Source organism: Euleptes europaea, chromosome 2 (assembly GCF_029931775.1).
Source record: "Euleptes europaea isolate rEulEur1 chromosome 2, rEulEur1.hap1, whole genome shotgun sequence".
Classification (NCBI taxonomy): domain Eukaryota; kingdom Metazoa; phylum Chordata; class Lepidosauria; order Squamata; family Sphaerodactylidae; genus Euleptes; species Euleptes europaea.
In genome coordinates, this window is record NC_079313.1 from 2,113,290 (window position 1) to 2,133,814 (window position 20,525).

At 50.4% G+C, this 20,525-nt stretch overlaps 1 protein-coding gene across 1 annotated transcript; it reads right to left on the minus strand.

The window, feature by feature from the left end:
* Nucleotides 1-213: 213 nt before the first annotated feature.
* On the minus strand, nt 214-19,200 carry PLPP2 (phospholipid phosphatase 2). The gene is made up of 6 exons (XM_056844333.1): nt 19,155-19,200; nt 3,581-3,732; nt 2,228-2,508; nt 882-939; nt 580-756; nt 214-354 (listed from the first exon to the last, which is right to left on the minus strand). The coding sequence occupies exons 2-6, from the start codon at nt 3,614-3,616 to the stop codon at nt 214-216; spliced, it is 693 nt and encodes a 230-aa protein (XP_056700311.1). The 5' UTR covers nt 3,617-3,732; nt 19,155-19,200.
* Between the last annotated feature and the right edge of the window lie 1,325 nt (nt 19,201-20,525).

Here is a 20,525-nt window from a genome sequence, read left to right on the forward strand (position 1 = left end):
GGGGGTGGGATACGAAATAATTCTGGGGTGCAGAGAACACACCATGCAGTAACAAATGGGCATTTCAGCCTCGGAGCAAATTGTAAAAAAGGGGAGGGGAATAAAAGAAATGGAATTTTTTTTTGCACACAAGTTCAGAAAGAACTCCCATCCAGGGGAGCTGCCAAAGAAGCTTCCGGGCAGCCAGTAGAGACCGCCCCGCTGCCCCACGGTTCAGGTAGACACCCGATAGCTGTAGTGATTGTGCTCCGGACTGCCGGGCGTCAGGGGAATGCTGGGTTTCCGCCCGGTGGCTTCCTTCTCCTCGCACGGCTGCGGCGAACGCTGCTTGAAGAAGTCAGACACATAGAGGACCTGGAAGGGGGAGAGAGGGAAGGGAATGAGCAGGACGGCTGGAGGCAACCTGGCTTCCTCCTGCTTCTCACGTGCTGCCTAAAATGGGCACCGCAGGCCCCATGCCTTCTGAAGGGAGGCGGGCAATGGCCTGGGATGGCTCTTCTAAGTGGGGTGCCATTTATCTGGTGCCTCATCTGCAACCCCGCGGCCCCATGCTTGCCTCCCTGTCCAACCCACACGTACCACAAGGACAGCGATCAGCGCTCCCTGGAGGAGTCCCACCAGCACGTCATTCCAGTGGTGTTTGTAGTCGGAGACTCGGGTGTAGCCCACGTAGAGGGCGAAGGAGATGAGGAAGAACTGGACCGTTGGGCGCACCAGGCGGGCCCACCGCTCCACCAGGCGGGCTTGTACGTAGAGCTGGAATCGGGGCCAGGAAAGGAGAGGGACAGAAGACAGGTCAATAGCAGGCCGGGGTCAGGGTTATGGCGTCCCGAGCAGAAGGACGACAGGAGCCGGCCATTTTCCGCCGGCGGACCACTTACCGCCAGAAACATCATGCAATACATTCCGAACGAGGAATGGCCAGAATAGAACGATAACCTAAAAGAGAGAGAGGAAGGGAAAGCTTACGTCTCTCATAATACCAGGACATGGGGTCACCTGCTGAAGCTGGAGGGTGAGAGATTCAAACCAGACAAAAGGAAGTATTTCTTTACGCAATGCATAGTGAAATTGAAAAATTCCCTGCCCCAGGATGTGGGGATGGCTGCCAACTTGGAAGGCTTTAAGAGGGGAGTGGACATGTTCGTGGAGGAGAGGGCTATCCGTGGCTACTAGTTAAAATGGATTCTAGTCATGATGCATCCCCATTCTCTCCAGTATCCGAAATGCATGCCTGTTATCTTAGGTGCATTGGAACACAGGAAGGATAATGCTGCTGCCGTCATCTTGCTTGTGGGCTTCCTGGAGGCACCTGGTTGGCCACTGTGTGAACAGACTGCTGGACTTGATGGGCCTGGGTCTGATCCAGCAGGGCCTTTCTTATGTTCTTTGGCGCTCCCTTCGAGCAATCTGGAGCCATGCCAGGCGGTTCTACTGAGGACACAAAGAAACTCTTGCTCTGCAAGCTACCAGAACAAGAGACCATCCGGGGAAGTCGCTCCTCCCGAGAAAAGTGAGGTGCAAACGTAATAAAGCAAACAGCTTTGCAGGATTGGGAGGGGCCACAGCTCAGCGGTAGATCACCGGCTTCACGCATCTGAGGCCCTGGGTTGAAACCCACAGCATCTCCAGTGAGATGATGCTAATACCCTGGACAGCAGCTGCAGAAGGAGACGAGCTAGAGAGGGGCTGTGGTTCAGTGGCAGAGCATCTCCTTGGCATGCAGAAGGTCCCTGGTTCAATCCCTGGCATCTCCAGTTAAAGGGACCAGGCAGGTAGGTGATGTGAATAGACCCTTTGCCTGAGACCTTGGAGAGCCGCTGCCGGTCTGAGTAGACAATACTGACTTTGATGGACCAAGGGTCTGATTCAGTATAAAGCAGCTTCATGTGTTCATCAGGCCAGCATCCCAAAGACAGCGCAAGGCAGCACCTTACATTCAGATGATTCATAAGCGCCAAGGGCTGCATTGTCTGTCTCTGGCCACCATCTAAGCATCACACGGCTCTGACGTACACCAACCAGGTGTCTCTGGATCTCACAAGGAGTTTCAGCAGCTCCTAAAGGAAGTTGCCCATGGATAGCAGAACTCAACTTCTAAAGACCTCCTTGGCAGTTAGCTCTGTGACATCACTGCAGCTAAGCCAATGGCAGCCAGAGGCTCCCAGCTTGCCATGACGTCACAGCAGCTCCACCCCAGGTGTGACAGCATTCCTTCCACACTGACCTGGACTCCGTGATATTCCTGATGTTCCCCTGGCACACGCCGCCTTCCAGCTGCACGTACTCCGAGCAATTTATTTTCGACCAGTTGGGATTGCATACCGCCAGGAAGTTCGGCCGCAGACGCCCAATCATGTATTTGGCCAGGTCTGTCAGGGACTGGCTGACGGCTGCGCCAAACAGGAAAGTCCCCAGCACCTTGTAGAGGGCGGCCAGGTAATTGTTGAACTCCGACCGGGAGTACAGGCGTTTCCTGTAAACGAGATACGCCTCACCCAAGGAAATCTAAAAATCAAACATAAAGGTTCGATGAGCGAGCATGGCAAGGAAGCATGGCAAGGATCGTTATTTGAGGGGAAAGCATGAAGAGCACACGGCATGTTCCTGCCCGGCAGCTAAGATCGTAGGGTCAGGCCCTCCCGACTGTCGCTCTATTCAAAGACGCTCATCGGGTAGGTACATGAGACAGGGCCTTTTTGGCGGCAGCCCCACGATTATGGAACGACCTCTCCAGGGCAGCGCGCCCGGCCCCCTCGCTTTCGATCTTCAGGAGGCAGCGGAAGGTGGTTTTATTTAGGACTGCTTTTGATTAAACTGTGCCTTTAAATTCTGGCTTTCTGCCTTTCCTTGTCTTTTAGTTGTAATTGTAATCTCAGCCCCACCAACCTCACAGGGTGTCTGTTGTGGGGAGGGGAAGGGAAGGTGGTTGTAAGCCAGTTTGAGTCTTCCTTAAGTGGTAGAGAAAGTTGGCATATAAAGAACTAACTCTTCTTCTTCTCTTCTCTCTCTTTTTTTAAAAGAGCCACAGTGCCGGGGGGAGCTTTTGGGCATACCACAAACTGAAATCAATTTGTCAATGGGGGACAAACAATTGAAAAACAAGATTTTGGAAGCCGGACACGATGCAGAAATCCTCCCTGGGTGCGTCCCATGCACCCGAGACTCAGCGGTATAGCACCTCGGATAATTTAATGATACTCCGCCTTTCTCCTTAATGGGGCCCCAAAGTCGCTTATGTCGTTCCCCTCTCCTCCATTTTATCCACACAACAACCCTGTGAGGTGGGTTAAGCTGAGAGCGTGAGTGGGCCGAAGCGAGCTACCATGGCAGAGAGGGGATTCGAACCTGGATCTCCCAGATCGTAGCCCGACACTCTAACCCGGGGAGTCACTCAATTGTTAAGACATAAATGTCACTTGGTTGGGCCGGGCCATGCCCCGCCAGCCCAAATTGAGAATGGGGGTTGGCTGGGTAAGAGCTTACGTTTGACACCTCTGCTCTAACCACTACGCCATACCGCTTCTCAGAATCATTAAAATCCCATTAAGCTCTCCTGGCTAACGGTTAATTTCCTTACAATTATTGTAGTGCAGGTGATGGTCACTCCGGCCATCGCTCCGTGAGTAATGGTGTCCGCCTTGTACGGGAACCGGATGGAGGTGTCGTCGCAATAAAACCCACGCTTGTAGGGGGAGTTCACGAGGCTCAAAATGGCAAAGGGCAGAGAGGCTGAAAGAGAGAAAGGAAATTAGGAAAGCGTCCCCTCTTCCTGCCCCCCCAACATGTCCCACCTAGAAGACTGAGAGGGGATCTGATAACCATCTTCAAGTACTTGAAGGGCTGTCATACAGAGGAGGGTGCCGAGTTGTTTTCTGTTGCCCCAGAAGGTCAGACCAGAATCAACGGGTTGAAATTAAATCAGAAGAGTTTCTGTCTAGACATTAGGAAGAATTTCCTAATAGTTACAGCAGTTCCTCAGTGGGACAGGCTTCCTCGGGAGGTGGTGAGCTCTCCTTCCCTGGAGGTTTTGAAGCAGAGGTTAGATGGCCATCTGTCAGCAATGCTGATTCTGTGACCTTAGGCAGATGATGAGAGGGAGGGCACCTTGGCCATCTTCTGGGCACGGTGTAGGGGTCACTGGGGGTGTGTGGGGGGGAGGTGATTGTGAATTTCCTGCATTGTGCAGGGGGTTGAACTAGATGATCCTGGGGGTCCCCTCCAATTCTATGATTTTACCCCATCCGAGCACAGACTCTGCCTGAGTCCACTTTGACCAACTTCCCTGTGAATACCGCAAAAAAGGACCGAGGGTCTGATTCAGTATAAGGCAGCTTCATGTGTTGGGGAGGGGTCGTGGCTCAGTGGCAGAGCCTCTGCTTGGCTTGCAGAAGGTCCCGGGTTCAATGTCCGGCATCTCCAGTTAAAAAGGACTAGGCAAGGAGGTGACGTGAAAGACCCCTGCCTGAGACCCTGGAGAGCCGCTGCCAGTCAGAGTAGACAATACTGACTTGGATGGACCAAGGGACTAATTCAGTATAAGGCAGCTTCGTGTGTTCATCCAGACTTTCATTTTCTCATCCCTCCTCTGAATATTAAAATCCAGTGTTGACTTATCTATTTTTTTTTTTTGCCACCGTTGGGTTTCTCCCATTTTAGCATTCGCCTCTTGCGAGTCTTTGAATGCTATTGATCGAACGATTGTGTCCTAACTACAGGGGCCCAGAAACCGCCTCGGTGGTGGTTTTTGCCAGGAGCTTCGAATCAATACTGGTTACTAGCAAAAAGCCAGATATGCGTGAAGGGCTTTCTTTGCATCTGCTCCAGGTAAAGGGGGGGGGGTTTAACACGACCCGCACTCGCCTCCTCTGTGAGATTCCTGCCAGCAGCAACCGAGCACCTGGGGTCAGGGCTGGAGGGAGGCAAGATGTCGCCTTCAGCCCAAAAGGGCTTTTCTACATAGGCAACAGAACTGCAATGTACTAAATCAGGGGTGTCAAACTCAATTATTCAAGGGCCGGATATAACGTAAATATGATTTCGTCAGGCCGGGCCTTGCACGACTGTGTAGGTTTCAACTGGCTTGTGGGGAGGAGAAGAAGAAGAGTTGGTGTTTTTTTTGAGAGTTGTCATTCCTTTTTATTTTATTAAATTTATTGTTAACATTACAATAAACAAAATAATGAAAAGGGGGAAATGAAAAAACAAACACAGAGACAAAAAAACATACTTCCGTTTTCGTTTGTATCAAATATAAATCTAATTAAGAAATTACAACCTGTTCTCTATCTATATATATAAAAAATTATTTTTAAAATTCTTACAACTAAAAAAATCAAACTTTTCTCCATCATACCTACCTTTTTATTCTTCCGCTCTGACTTTTATATGACGACTTTCTCTACCACTTAAGGAAGAATCAAACTGGCTCACAATCACCTTCCCCTCCCCACAACAGACACCTTGTGAGGTGGGTGGGGCTGAGAGAGCTCTAAGAGAGCTGTGACTAGCCCAAGGTCAACCAGCAGGCTTTATGTGTAGGAGGGGGGAAACAAATCCAGTTCAGCAGATTAGTCTCCGCCACTCATGTGGAGGAGTGGGGAATCAAACCTGGTTCTCCAGAACAGAGTCCACCACTCCAAACCTAAGAAAGCTGTGACTAGCCCAAGGTCACCCAGCTGGCTTCATGTGGAGGAGTGGGGGAATCAAACCCGGTTCTCCAGATTAGCCTCCACCGCTCCAAACCACCATTCTTAACCACCACACCACACCGGCTCTCTAAAAGCTCTCAAGGGGCCAGATCCGGCACACAGGCCTTATGTTTCACACCCCTGATCTAGAGACTCTGGGCAGTCACAAGAGCCCACAGTATGATGCGTCAGCAAAGAAGGCGAATACAGTTCTTTGACATAACAGACGAAGCACATCAAGAACTGAAACCATTGCCCAAAGATTCAGACGTGTGACTGTGTTGTGGCTTCCCACATTTAAGGACGACGGGCTTTGTGCAGGGGGTTGGACTAGATGACCCTGGTGGTCCCATCCAACTCTATGATTCTAGGGGCTGAACATTGTCCAGGCCGAGAATTGTTTTCCTGGGGTCTTCTAACCGCCGTGCGTTAGTCAGCCAGGATTAAATCTCTCTCCTTAGGGCAAGAGGCAACCAAGACATGAATCCTTTTCCCAGCTATGTGCATGTCAAGAAAGGAGATCTATCCAGGAAGCGCCAGGCACGGTCTCTTCCTCTCTCTCTCTCCCAAGCGATTTATTTACATAGCTGGGGCAGGCGACGCTGGGACTTTGGCTCCCTGGCCTGGTTGCATAGTTTGCTTTATGGCTGGGCTGGGCTCCGATGACCCCACCTATTATTCAATGATTATTTTATGGCGGTCAAACAGGCCATAAAACCAAGAGTGCCTTTGTGCACGCAGGGATTGCCGTCCTCAAATCCATCCCGGTGTCAGGGCTGACGCGGAAGGGAGAGCAGTCTATCTTTGCCAGAGCCTGCCTGCCCATCTCATTTACAAGAGGACACACCTTCCATTATGTACACCCATTAAAAGAGAGAAAGAGAGAGAGAGAAAGTAACTTTTGTTGTTGCAATGGACTTTCTAACTCCAGGGTAAAAAAGAAGAAGCAATATTTCTCTTTGTTCGGTCCATCTGTAGCAGCCACAGATACAAGCCCTGGACAGCTTGTTTGATTTCTCAGACAATACCATTGCTATGTGTTTAGATTTGTGCTCATATCTCTACATTGCTTGAGACCTGAGGGAGGGCCTGTGGCTCAGGGCAGAGCATCTCCCAGGTTCAATCCCCGGCATCTCCAGTTCAAGGGACTAGGCAAGTAGGTGATGTGAAAGACCTCCGCCTGAGACCCTGGAGTATTGTCTACTCAGACCGGCAGCGGCTCTCCAGCATCTCAGGCGGAGGTCTTTCACATCACCTACTTGCCTGGTCCCTTTAAGTGGAGATGCTGGGGATTGAACCTGGGACCTTCTGCCTGCCAAGCAGATGCTCTACCACTGAGCCACAGCCCCTCCTCTAATTCTGCTCAATCAGTACTTGGCAGACTGTGGCAATTATCTGGTAATATCTAGCCAGACATCTTTGCATGTTTGTGTATTGGCACTGGTGAGTCAGTCCTAAATTTCTGTCCCCTTCCCAAGGCTGGGGGTTGGGGGGAAGCAGAAATTCCCCTGAACCGCATGTCCTCTTGTTCTCCCTCCGGCTTCTGGGATTATCAAGCTCACCTGCAGAACACAAGGAAGAAAGAAAGGAGGACAGTTGCAGAGTTCTGGGAAGTGAGCTTGAGAGAAGGGGGGGACAGAGGTTTGCCCAAGGCTGTTTAGCCCACAGGTAAGCTTTGAAACCAGGTAAAGAGGCCCTGGCTGGCCAGGTGATTATTGCACAACTCCCACACTGCCAACTTCCGGCGCGATGCTCGGCAACCGATCCCTGCATGCCCAGCGCTCTCCTATCAGCACGCCTTTGGAGCCTCCCGCCCGTTTCTAATAAAGTCCACCTAACCCTTGTCTTGCCGCTCCTCCTGAAACTCGCCAAGCCGGTTCAAAGCAGGGGAAAAAAAAAAAACTACCTTCGGGCACTCTTTAAGCAACAGCCCTGTTCTCGCTTCCTCGGCAGGAGAAGAACACGGCTTTTACAGAATCAGACCAAAAAACTCCGCCAAGTTCTGTTTCCGACAGAAGGCCAACCGTACACCATCTTGCCCGCTGTTGAATCCTGGCGCTTGGCATTCCAGGGTAGTCTGCCTTTAAGCATGGGAGCTCAATTCAACTATCACGGCTAATTTTTTTTTTTGCCGTCTAGTCACATCTGACTTGTGGCAACCCCGGAGGGGTTTTCAAGGCAAGAGACCTCGGGAGGTGGTTTGCCATTGCCTGCCTCCGTGTCATGGAATCATAGAGCTGGAAGGGGCCATAGAGGCCATCTAGTCCAACCCCCCTGCTCAATGCAGGATCAGCCTAGAGCATCCCAGACAAGTGCTTGTCCAGCCTCTGCTTAAAGACCGCCAGTGAGGGGGAGATCACCACCTCCCTAGCTAGCTGATTCCTCTGTCAAACAACTCTTACTGTATAAAACGTTTTCCTAATATCCAGCTGGTACCTCTCCGCCTGCAATTTAAACCCATTTTTGTGAATCCTCTGCTGCCAACAGGAATTGCTCCCTGCCCTCTTCTAAGCGACAGCCCTTCAAATACTTCAAGAGAGCAATCCTGTCCCCCCTCAACCTCCTCTTCTCCAGACTGAACATTCCCAACTCCCTCCACCTTGTCTCGTAGGGCTCGGTCTCCAGGCCCTGCATCATCCTCGTCGCTCTCTTCTGTACCCGCTCGGTTCTGTCCACGTCCTTTTTGAAGTGGGGCCTCCAGAACTGCACACAATACTCCAGGTGTGGCAACCCAGGACTTCCTTGGTGGACTCCCATTCAAATACCAGGGCTGACCCTGCTTAGCTTCTGATACCTGACCAGATCAGTCTAGCCTGGGCTATCCAGGTCAGGGTTTCATGGCTAATAGCCAGGCTGAACTTCCCACACTTGTTCATTTTTTTTTAAGACCAGAACTACAGGAGCCTAGTGGTTAAAGTATCTGACTAAGAGCTGGGAAGAAACGCTGATAGGAAGAAAGTATATTCCTTTGAAGGGTGGTGTTGGAGGAGAGTGTTACGGATACCGTTGAACGCCAAAAAGACAAATCAGTGGGTAATAGATCAAATCGAGCCTGAACTGACCCCAGAAGCTAAAATGACTCAACTGAGGCTGTCGTATTTTGGTCCCGTCGTGAGACGACAAGAGTCACTGGAAAAGACAGTCATGCTAGGAAAAGTTGAGGGCAGCAGGAAAAAGAGGAAGACCCAACCAGAGATGGGATGGATTCAATAAAGGAAGCCACAGCCCTCAATTTGCAAGACCTGAGCAAGGCTGTCAAATATAGGACATTTTGGAGGACTTTCATTCATAGGGTCGCCATGAGTCGGAAGCGACTTGGCGGCACTTCACACACACACAAGAGTTGGGAAACCCAGGTTCGAATCCCCACTCAAGCCATGGAAGCTTGCTGGGTGACCTTGGGACAGTCACACCCTCTCAGCCTCAACCCTGGCAAGGAATACCAGGGCTGTGACGAAGAGCAGGCAATGGCAAACCACCTCTGAATGTCTTTTGCTTTAAAAACCCTACGGGGTTGACATAAGTCAGCTCTGACTTAACGGAAAAGAGAGAGAAAAAAGGCCAGATCTAAGGCCAACTTAATTCTGTCACACATGAGAACCACTTTGCTGAAACTGACCATTGCCGTATCTTGCGGCAGTGAGTTCCACACATTAATTATACGCTGTGCAAAGTACTCCCTTTTCGTCTGACCAAGTTATTTATAGTCCCTTCTTTCCCACAGAGAAACAATACAGCTTTTTTTATTCAGGTGAATCTCTGAATGCAAACTTTTCTTTTGTATACATGACAGAAAGAGAAAAACCCTAATTTGTAGACCGATTTAGACGTGCCATTCTAGTCCCGCTCTCTTCCCAAACTAAAAATACAGGACTCCAAATGACAGCCAAACCCAAACCAGGAAATCTGCCACCATCGTCCACCTGTGGTCACAACAGATATAGGTGTTTTTGGGGGAGGGGAGGATGCGAAGAGGAAACGGCTCCAGCGACGGAGGAGGCTGAAAATTAAACCTCTTGGGTTCCTTTTTTAAGCGCTTTTAAAATTACGGCGTTGCTGATTGCTATTTTGGAGATGGCCAGCTCTTTCCCGGTTTCCTATGGGATGGGGCCAAAGGGGTCATTTCGATTGTTTGAGTTGCTTTTAAAAAAATATAAGAAGATTTATTAGGATGGAACTGACAGGGACGTCAGGAGGAAGATAATAGGCTCCGGTTTCAAAGGACAATCCAAACTGGAACACACAAAGCACGTGAAGCTGCCTTATGCTGAATCAGACCCTCAGTCCATCAAGGTCAGCATTGTCTGCTCAGACTGGCAGCTGGTCTTTCCCATCACCTATCTGCCTAGTTCTTTTTTAGCTGGAGATGCCAGGGATTGAACCTGGGACCTTCTGCATGCCAAGCAGACGCTCAACCACTGAGCTAAGGCCCTTCCCCAGAACACATGAAGCTGCCTCATACTGAATCAGACCCTTGGTCCATCAAAGTCAGTATTGCCTACTCAGACTGGAAGCAGCTCTCCAGGGTCTCAGGCAGAGGTCTTTCACTTCATCCACCTGCCTGGTCCCTTTAACTGGAGATGCCAGGGATTGAACCTGGGACCTTCTGCATGCCAAGCAGAGGCTCTGCCACTGAGCCACAGCAGACAGCATCTCTAGGGGATACCAAGAAGCTGCATTCATACCTCAATCTGGATACAGAGAAAGACAACTCTCGAGAGACCTTTAGGAAGGCCTCAGTCCCCACCCTGAATCATGGGCATAATAATACTGGTTTATTTTACAGTAATAATACTGCTTTATTTTATTTATCATCCTTAAAAACGTAAGAACATAAGAAAAGCCATAAGAACATAAGAAAGGCCCTGCTGGATCAGACCAAGGTCCATCAAGTCCAGCAGTCTGTTCACACAGAGGCCAACCAGGTGCCTCTAGGAAGCCCACAAGCAAGACGACTGCAGCAGCATTTATCCTGCCTGTGCTCCAAAGCACCTAATATATTCGGCATGCTCCTCTGATGATGGAGAGAATAGGTATGCATCATGACTAGTATCCATTTTAACTAGTAGCCATGAATACCCCTCTCCTCCATGTCCACTTCCCTCTTAAGGACTTCCAAGTTGGCAGCCATCGCCACATCCTGGGGCAGGGAGTTCCGCAATTTAACTATGCATTGTGTGAAGAAACACTTCCTTTTATCTGTTTTGAATCTCTCACCCTCCCGCTTCAGCAGATGACCCCTCATTCTAGTATTATGAGAGAAGGAGAAAAGCTTCTCCCTGGCCACTCTCTTCAAACCATGCATAATTTTATAGACCTCTACCATGTCTCTCCTTAACCGCCGCCTTTCCAAGCTAAACCGCCGTAAGCATTTTAATCGCTCCTCATAGGGCAGTTGTGTGCCTTAAAGACTGTGTGCCCAATGCGCTGTCAGCGTTCAAAGTGTTAGGTAAATGTTAAGCAGCGTGAGTTCAGGAGCTCACAAGCAGACGACTCCGGGAGCGGCCAGTTCCGACACACCATGCAAAGCTCAGTTTTATTTTAATTTCACCCCGGAGCTGGGGATGGGCAAGGGCCAGGGAGCCAGCCAGCGTCGCGCCAGGATGCCCACGCTCACAGGAAGCTATTACTTGTGGCTAATGAACCAGCTTCATGTCTTCCCATCCTCAGCTGATGGGCACCAATTTAGGCGTGGCAAACCTCACACACCCGGGCTGCCACGCTGTCCAGACCTTTCCACGATTGTAGCATCGCTCAGCAATCCTCGGTGGATGTACAAAGTTCCCTTATTTTCCACCCGCATGCATTCTGGGTGGTGACGTAACATGCACAAAGTTCACCTCGTTATTTATACAGAAACTTTAATTTACGCCATTCAACGGCGGTGGACAGATCCATATTTGCTTTCTGCACCAGCTGAAATATTTCTATGAAGATGAGCTTTTTAAAGAGAAGTTAGGTTTGGGGAAAGCAATTGTTAGAAAATGTGGTCGTTCAAATGCAAAACCCTGAAGGCTAGATTATGGAGCCTGGCTGCTGAATTTAAACTGTGGAACTCCCTGCCCCAGGATGTGGTGATGGCTGCCAACATGGAAGGCTTTAAGGGGGGAGTGAACAAGTTCATGGAGGAGAGGACTGACCATGGCTGCTAGTCAAAATGGATACTAGTCATGATGCATACCTGTTCTCTCCAGGATCAGAGAAGCAGGCCTATTACTTTGGGTGCGGTGGAACACAGGCAGGATGGTGCTGCTGCAGTCGTCTTGCTTGTGGGCTTCCTGGAGGTACCTGGTTGGCCCCTGTGTGAACAGATTCCTGGACTTGATGGGCCTGGATCGGTTCCAACAGGGCTTTTCTCTATGATGTTCTTAATATTGGGGGTTTGCAGCTAGATCCAAAGAAAAATTGTCACGGCCTGCCCCAACAAGCCATAGTTGGTGGCATGGCTTATGTTCAGTCATGCTAACTATAGTTTAATTTCAACCCTGGTTTCAGATGATGCTTGAAACTGGCTTTCATTTCTGTTGGAATTAAGGACTGTGCACCAGGTTTCATGGAAGAGATGCGATTTGAGGAAGGGCCTCAAGGGAGACAGACATTAAAAAGGAGTTCTTTTAGGAAGGATTTTTTTTTTTGAACACCATAATTAAAATTAGGCAGGGGAACTAGGGAGCCAAAAAAATCTTTTCTAGGGGCCAGATCTGGCTTATAAGGTCACCAGTTTTAAAACCCTGGTTTTAAAAAACACAGAACAGGGTCTGGGATGAACTGCCATCTCTCCCACAGTCGGAGCAAAAGTCACGCAACAGATCAAGGGAAGGAGCTGCAAAGACCGGTTGCCCAATCCAGGTGGGAAAGCTTCATGGCTGACCCGCCCGAGCCACAGTTCCCACAGCTGCCGTCACGCAGAGAGCCGGGAGACAATTCCCAAAGGGCGCCGGATCCAGCCCTCTTGCCCTCTGTTAGGAAACGCGGCCGCACCCAAACTACACCCGACAACCGGGGGTTTTACGCACGCGGCTTGAGCCACATAATTTGGTTTTCCTATTTGAATCTGACTGTACACGAGAGGTACGAAGGAGGAGTTGGTTTTTATATGCCGACTATCTCTACCCCTTAAGGAAGAATTCAAATATTGGCTGCCTCCTGCATGAAACACTACACTCATCGTCCTGCTTTGCAAATTCTGACACCCCCAACCACTGGAAGAACCAGCGGTTCCCTGTATTGTAACCCTCCTTTTATTTACTTCCATTTATACACTGCCTTTCTCCTCAAAGCAGCTTGTGTTGTTCTCCCCATCTCCATTCCGTCCTCACAACAAACCTGTAAGGTAGGACAGGCCGAGAGTGTGCATCTGGCCCAAACTCACCCTGCAAGCATCCATGGCAAAGCGGAATTTGAACCTGGGGTCTCCCAGATCCTTGTTTGAACCTCTAAGAAGAAGAAGAGTTGGTTTTTATATGCCAACTTTTTCTACCACTTAAGGGAGACTCAAACCTGCTTACAATCACCTTTCCTCCCCCTCCCCACAACAGACACCATGTGAGGTAGGTGGGGCTGAGAGAGCTGTGACTAGCCCAAGGTCACCCAGCTGGCTTCATGTGAAGGAGTGGGGAAACCAGCCCGGTTCACCAGATTAGCATCTGCCGCTCGTGTGGAGGAGTGGGGAATCGAACCCGGTTCTCCAGGCCACCGCTCTTAACCACTACACCACGCTGGCTCTCAGCCAGGGTCCCGAAAGCTCCCATGGGCCCCCTTTTCCTGCCACCGCCATCATAGGAGGGAAAAAGGGTGCATGTGCAGAATACAAACACAAAATAGTCACAACCAACTATCAGAGTGGCTGCTGTGTACAAAACAGTTCACAAATGTTACCAAAATGGGTTCTTATGTCTGGCGTGTATTACTCCCACTAGAGATACAAACTTCATAGAAGACACCTGCAAAGCCAATTAATGATATTTGTTTTTACTTTATTTTTTACTTAAAATACAAACATAACTTTACAAAATAACAATAAAACTGTTAAATAAAAGAAAATACTGTAAGAATGTTATTGTTGTAAACTTGTTTTTGTTTTAAGTAAAATATATATATCATTGATTGACTTTGCCTGTGTCTTTTGTAAAGTTTGTATTTCCAGTATTTGGCATTACGTTTTATGGTATTTATTTATTTATGTGCATATGGCCCGGACAGACCAAGTGACATTTATGTCATATCCGGCTCTCCTAACAAATTAATCCGACACCCCTGCTTTACACCATCAGTTGGGCTTCCAGAGATAGGGGAGGGGGGGATTTATATATATATAAAAGATTGCTGTGATTGTGGTCTACACTGCTGTGTAAAGCTTACTTTAAAAGTAGGATCCTTGAGAGGAAGGGCAGGACAGTTTGCGTCGGTGCTTGGCTCTCACGGCCCTTTCTTACATGCCCAGGGTAATGCCAATCGCCACTGTGGGGTCGGGAAGCAACTTTCCTCCAAGACAGATTGCCCAGGGATTATGGAGGGTTTTGGGTTTTTTTTGCCAGCTTCTGGGCATGGAGTAGGGGTCACCGGAGGAGGAAGGAAGTTGTGAATTTCCTGATTTGCGCAGGGGGTTGGACTAGATGACCCTGGTGAACCCTTCCAACTCTTATGATTCCATGATCCTATAATGTAATTTATGTACTGCTTAATGTGTCATGTGAATACTGATGCTTCAGTTCTTTCTGGCGGTTCCAGACTTCTAAAATCCAAATGCATGTGGTTATTGAACGTTCACTTTTTGTTAATTGTACTGACTCACTCTGTGTAAACTGCCCTGAGTCCCTGTGAGAAAGGCAGACTATAAATGATTTTAAAAATAACATTAAAAATCATCCCTGCTATTAAACCATATTGAGGTCCTTCTCGCAACATCAGAATGGCAGACGTTCCCCTTCAAAGTTATGTTCACAACAACCTTACAAGGTAGGTCAGGCTGGCACAGAACAAACCGATGGGCAGCTGGTGGTAGCTTTTGTGCTGGATTGTGTGTGTGTGTGTGGGGTCACACCGTGCCAGCGCACAACAATTCCCATGCCAAGTATCTCAGTTCCCATTCACAAAATGGCTTTAAAATTAAACTATGAAGCAAACTTCCACTCCTCGTGGGAAGAGAAGAGGGACTCAGTGCAAATCATAACAAGGGAAGGGGAGAATAAGTTGATAAAACCTGTATGACTGAAAGAGAATTTCATGCCTTAAGGCTCACTGTGAATTCTTCTTTTTTTTCCCTGCCAGGCACACCAAGCCAGAAAAAACCCGAATTATCAGGTTCCAAAGAAAGCTCGCAGGTTGGTGCAGAACAAAAACAGTTGACACATCTTTAATTGATTGGTGGGGTTTTATTTTGGGTAGCAAAACTCCACCCACCCACACATCCCGCGCGTATTTATAGAGCAAAACACACTTCTATCCCCCCTGCACTGTACTTTATTTTACATCAAATCCTAATTTTCCTAAGGAGTACCCTGCAAGACCAGACTAAGAGCCGGTCAAATCTGGCCTCCTCCTTCCAAAAGCAGCCAGCCAGATTATTTTGGGGAAGCCTGTCGCTCAGCCATGAACACAACAACCCTTCCTCCTCTGTTTGACACAGGAATAAGGTATACTGCCTCAGCACAAAGAAGCTCCACTGAGCTACTGAGGCTATTTTCCATTGACTGATGCCCCCCCCACCCTGAGACTTGTCTAATCTTTTTTTCAAAAATCTGCCTAATCTAGAAGCTAAAAGGAAAGTTGTGCGACCAACTCTTACCCCACCCATATACTCATTCTAAAGCCAAACACACAACACCTAGCTGTGGTTCTGCAAGGCTGTGGAGGGAGGGGCTGTGGCACAGTGGTAGAGCATCTGCTTGGCATGCAGAAAGTCCCAGGTTCAATCCCTGGCATCTCCAGTTAAAGGGACCAGGCAAGGAGGTGATGTGAAAGACCCCTGCCTGAGACCCTGGAGAGCCGCTGCCGGTCTGAGTAGACGATACTGACTTTGACAGACCAAGGGTCTGATTCAGTATAAGGCAGTGTAAGACACCAACAATCGAATGTGCCACGAAGCTTTGGGAAAGGTCAGAATAACTCCAAGTTCTTGCTGTGTTTTATACATGTCGTATTTGTTACATGTAATTTGTCGCATATTGTTTCTATTGTACTGTATTGTTTAATAACTAATTTAAAAAAAGAATAAATCCAAGTGCTTTGGTCAGCGGCAAGGTCTCAATTTTTAGAATATGATTTGGGCACTCTGTCAGTCAAAACTACTAGAGGGTGTGTGTGTGTGTGGGGGGGAAGAGATCTTTTCCAACCAGCTCCTGACTGGCAGTTGCCAGACATTTCTCTGGGAGGGCAAAGCCACTCAACCGTTCTCCTTCTAGCCCATTCTTTAAAACCTGCCTGCTAAAAAACAACAACCCAGAATGTCTTTGGAGTGTGTCCCAAAACACCTTGTCGCATGCACGGCTTACCTGTCAGCCCTCTGGCAGAGACTTGGTCCTCCAAGGACCAATTTTCTGCACTGGTGCTCAACCCAGAAGCAGTAGCTTATGGAACTCACTGCCACAAGATGCAGCAAAAAAGGTTGCTTGGGAAGATTTTTTAAGATTGGACAAACTCATGGAGGTCAGATTCCCCCAGTCATTGCTAGCCATCTATAGGAGTAGCGTGCCCAATCGTTGTATGTGACCGGCTTAACGAGAGGGGGCACCGTCAAAAATATTTTCTGCTCATGAGCTTCCAGATTCATGTTTGGGAGGAGGGGAAGCCTAAACACGCAGACACTTTGATCTAGACCTCCATGAAAGGTGGGAGAGAAATTTATAGACCCGGGAGACACACTATTTTAACACTATTAAGAGCAAACTGTAAGTGAATGCTAGAATTTTGCACAGAGAAGTCCAAACTATTGCTAAAACAAAAACGAAAACTGCAACAGTTGCTATACATCATACTTTGCAGAAGTGCACTGGATTTACATCTTGCTGCATGGACACTGTTGCTTTCTGATGGAAACCCCTGCAGTCCAGTAAACATCTGGAAGGTTTATGCAGGATCTCCGTGCTCAGATCCCACCCCTGCCCCCACTTTCTCCCCACCATCTGTACAGTGGGAATCATTTTGACATAACCCAGAGTTACTATAAGAACAAAGAAAAAACCCTTTCTCAAATTTGAAATTTAAAAATTTTCTTCTAAAGCCCTTTCTCAAATTTTAAACACAATGGGCCGTATGGGTCATACCCCAAATTATATGCAAGAAGGAGAAGGAGAGTTGGTTTTATATGCCGACTTTCTCTACCACTTAAGGCAGAATCAAACCGGCTTACAATCACCTTCCCTTCCCCTCCCCACAACAGACACCCTGTGAGGGAGGTGGGGCTGAGAGAGCTGTGCCTATCCCAAGGTCACCCAGCTGGCTTCCTGTGGAGGAGCGGGGAAACCAACCCAGTTCACCAGATTAGCCTCCGCCGCTCATGTGGAGGAGTGGGGAATCAAACCCGCTTCTCCAGATTAGAGTCCACCGCTCCAAACCACCGCTCTTAACCACTGCACCACGCTGGCTCTCAGGAGACGCCAAGGTTCAAAACCCACATTATTCCCACGGGGCCAGTCTCCATCTTCCTCTTTAAGGCGATGAAAATTACACTTGTCCGCAGATTTGTACACTGATGGAAATTATAATAAAGACGTAACACTCCGGCAACCAAAGCGGAAAATCCACGGTGCTCCAATCTCTTGGAAACCATATAATAATACAATTAAAGATAAATAGCTTGCTGCCCCGGGAATCTGCTCCATGGCTCTGTCTAATGGCCCAGCAGGCCTTGGGGGGAACTGTATTCTGTTAGCAGAGGCAGGGGACTTGGCCTGCGGCGATTCCAGCAACCTTCAAGGCATGAAAATTAGGGCCACGGTCGTCACCTGCGGGAGGCAGGGCTGCTCTAGGCAACACCGCAGGGGCCGGTCTGCTAGCTCTGGACCCCTTGACTATGAACGTGCGTGGAAAGGGCTGTCCGGTTGCAGCTGGCTTATGGCAACCCCTTAAGGTTTTCAAGGCAAGAGACGAAGAGAGGGGCTTTGCCGCTGCCTGCCTCTGCGTAGCAACCCTGGACTTCCTCGGTGGCCTCCCATCCAAGTCCTAACCAGGGCTGACCCTGCTTAGCTTCTGAGATCTGACGAGATCGGGCTAGCCTGGGCCATCCAGGTCGGGGCAAAAGAGATATAGAGGCGGTTTGCCGTTTTCTGCCTCTGCCTAACAACCCGGACGCTTCCTTGGTGGTCTCCCATCCCAGTATTAGCGGGGCCGACCCTGCTTAGCTTTTGAGATCTGACGAGACTGGGCGATTCTGGGAGACCCAGGTCAGGGCTGCCTATAAACACACATCCCCAAAACATCCCGCTTCTCCAGGGCTTACGACCTCTAGTTCTACGCCAGTTTAAAGTCAGCTAAGCTGGCATAGCCGTCAGCGGATCCCATCAATAGCAAGAAGCCCCTGGTTCGAATCCCACCCCAGCCACCAACGCTTTCAGACAAGCCATTCGGCTCTCAGTCTCAGCCCCTCAGCAGCAGCACCGGGGGTTAACAACCGACCTACCCTCCAGGGCTGTTGTAAGGACCTACCAAAGAAGTGCCCGCGAAACGCTTTGAATACTGAAAAAGCAAAGGAAACACTGATATTTATATACGCTGCAAAATATTATTAAGCGCGCTGCTTGGAACCGTGCCCCACTGCAAGCGGAGGAGCTGATTTGCGAGCACACGTGATCCGGGCTGGGCTCAGGTACCTGCTCCAACGCGAGGCGTGGAGCGTGGGAGATCCTGCCAGGAAGTGGCCTCCAAGCCATCCAGCGACCCAGAGGCGGGGGAGGATATGGCACCTGGGCTCCCCAGTTGGCTGCCCAGACTGGGATCCCTAGTTGGTTGCCCTGAGCCGGGCAAGAGGGTCGGGAGGCTCTCCCCCCCCCAGCAAAAAAGAAGGGGGCGTGGTTTGCAGCCTCCCAGACAAAGATGAATTAAGTCCCAAGGAGGGGGTGGGGGAGAACGTGGCCTCCCTGCGCCCCCCCCTTTTAGAGGGAGGAGACCCCATTCTCTCACCCCCCTCCTCATTTGGAATCCCGACTGGGTTTACACCCGCCCCAGAAATGGAGGGAGGGGGCACCCGAGCCTAGAAAGGGCAAAAGGCAAATCCTTGGGGATCCCTCCCCCCGATATGTCTACGGTGCCCCCAAATGTGGGCAATCGGGGGGAGATATACCCCCCTCCGCTGCCTGCACTGGAGGAAAAGAGGCATCCCAATGCAACCACCTGGCCAAGAGCGAGCCGGAGGGGTGGGAAAGCCTCCCCAGCCTGCCAAGGGCTGTTCTCGGTTCGGGGGGCGCCTCTGGGGAGGGGGTCCGCGGTGCCCCCCCCCCGGTCCCCCGGCTCCTCCTTCCCACTTACCGAGCAGCAGGCAGAGGACGTCGAGGGCCACGAAGAGGCGGGCGCGCTCCATGCTGCGCCCCACCCGGCAGCCCCGGCCGGCGGCTCTCGGCTCGGCTCAGCGCATCGCGGCGGAGGGTTCGAGCCCGGCCGGAGGAAGCGGAGAGGCGGAGCCGGCAGGGCGGAGGGCGGGGAGGGAAGCCCGGAGGCCGGGAGGGGAGCCGCCTGTCTCCGCCCGCCCGCTCGCCCCGCCGGCAGGGCTCCGCCAGCCCCCGGCCTCCCTCCCTCCGCGGCCCTTGAGCATGTGCAGAGTGCGTCCCCCCTCCCTGGGACGCTTGCTAGAGTGCATCTTCTGGGCGTGTAGGGATCACTGGGGGGGAGTTGTGAATTTCCTGCATTGTGCAGGGGGTTGGACTAGATGACCCTGGGGGATCCCTTCCTAGGGTTGCCAGGTCCCTCTTCGCCACCGGCGGGAGGTTTTTGGGGCGGAGCCTGAGGAGGGCGGGGCTTGGAGAGGGGCTTCCATGCCACAGAGTCCAATTGCCAAAGAGGCCCTTTTCTCCGGGGGAACTGATCTCTGTCGGCCGGAGATCAGTTGTACTAGCAGATCTCCAGCCACCACCTGGAGGTTGGCAACCCTATCCCTTCCAACTGTGATTCTACGCTGGAAGTGCATTATTCCGCACGTGTGAAAGGGTTCACAAGATTCGGTATAAAGCGCTTCTGCATCTGCAGAAGAAGCGGGTTCTTTTTGAGGGGGGGGGAGGACCGGAGGACAAAGCGCTTCTGAGCGCACGCAGAGTGCCTTTCCGCTAGAAGGGTCCAAATCACAGGGCGGAAGTCCTTTGGGTCTGGGCAGAAGGCCTTTTGCATCAGCAAAACATCCACAACACAATTTCATTGGGCAGGGGGGTTGGACTAGATGACCCTGGTGGTCCCTTCCAACTCTATGATTCCATGAAAGTATTCACAGGCAAAGGGCTTCTGAGCATACACCGAGAGCCTTTCCCATGCACTTTTTTGGGGGGAGGGGAGGAACCAACCCGCCAAGTGCGAGCGCTCCACCAATAGGCGGATTTTGTTTGTTTGATTTAACTGAAAGAGAGGACCCCCGCCCCAGGGTGTCAAGGGCTTCTGGGTATGAGCGAAGAGGCTTTCCATGCAGCTTGCTGGGGGGAAGAGAGAGAAACAAAATGCTTGTGAGCGTGCGCCTTTCCTTTCCCCTAGCGCTTCTGGGCATGCACAGAGGTGCGCTTCTCTGCCGACAGCTGCCGTTTTAAAGCGTCAGGACACCCTAGGCTCCATCCCCTGCACAAAACGCCACCTTTTTTGGTTTAAAGCGCCTTCTCCCTTGGGTTGCCAACCTCCAGGTGGGGCCCGGAGACCTCCCAC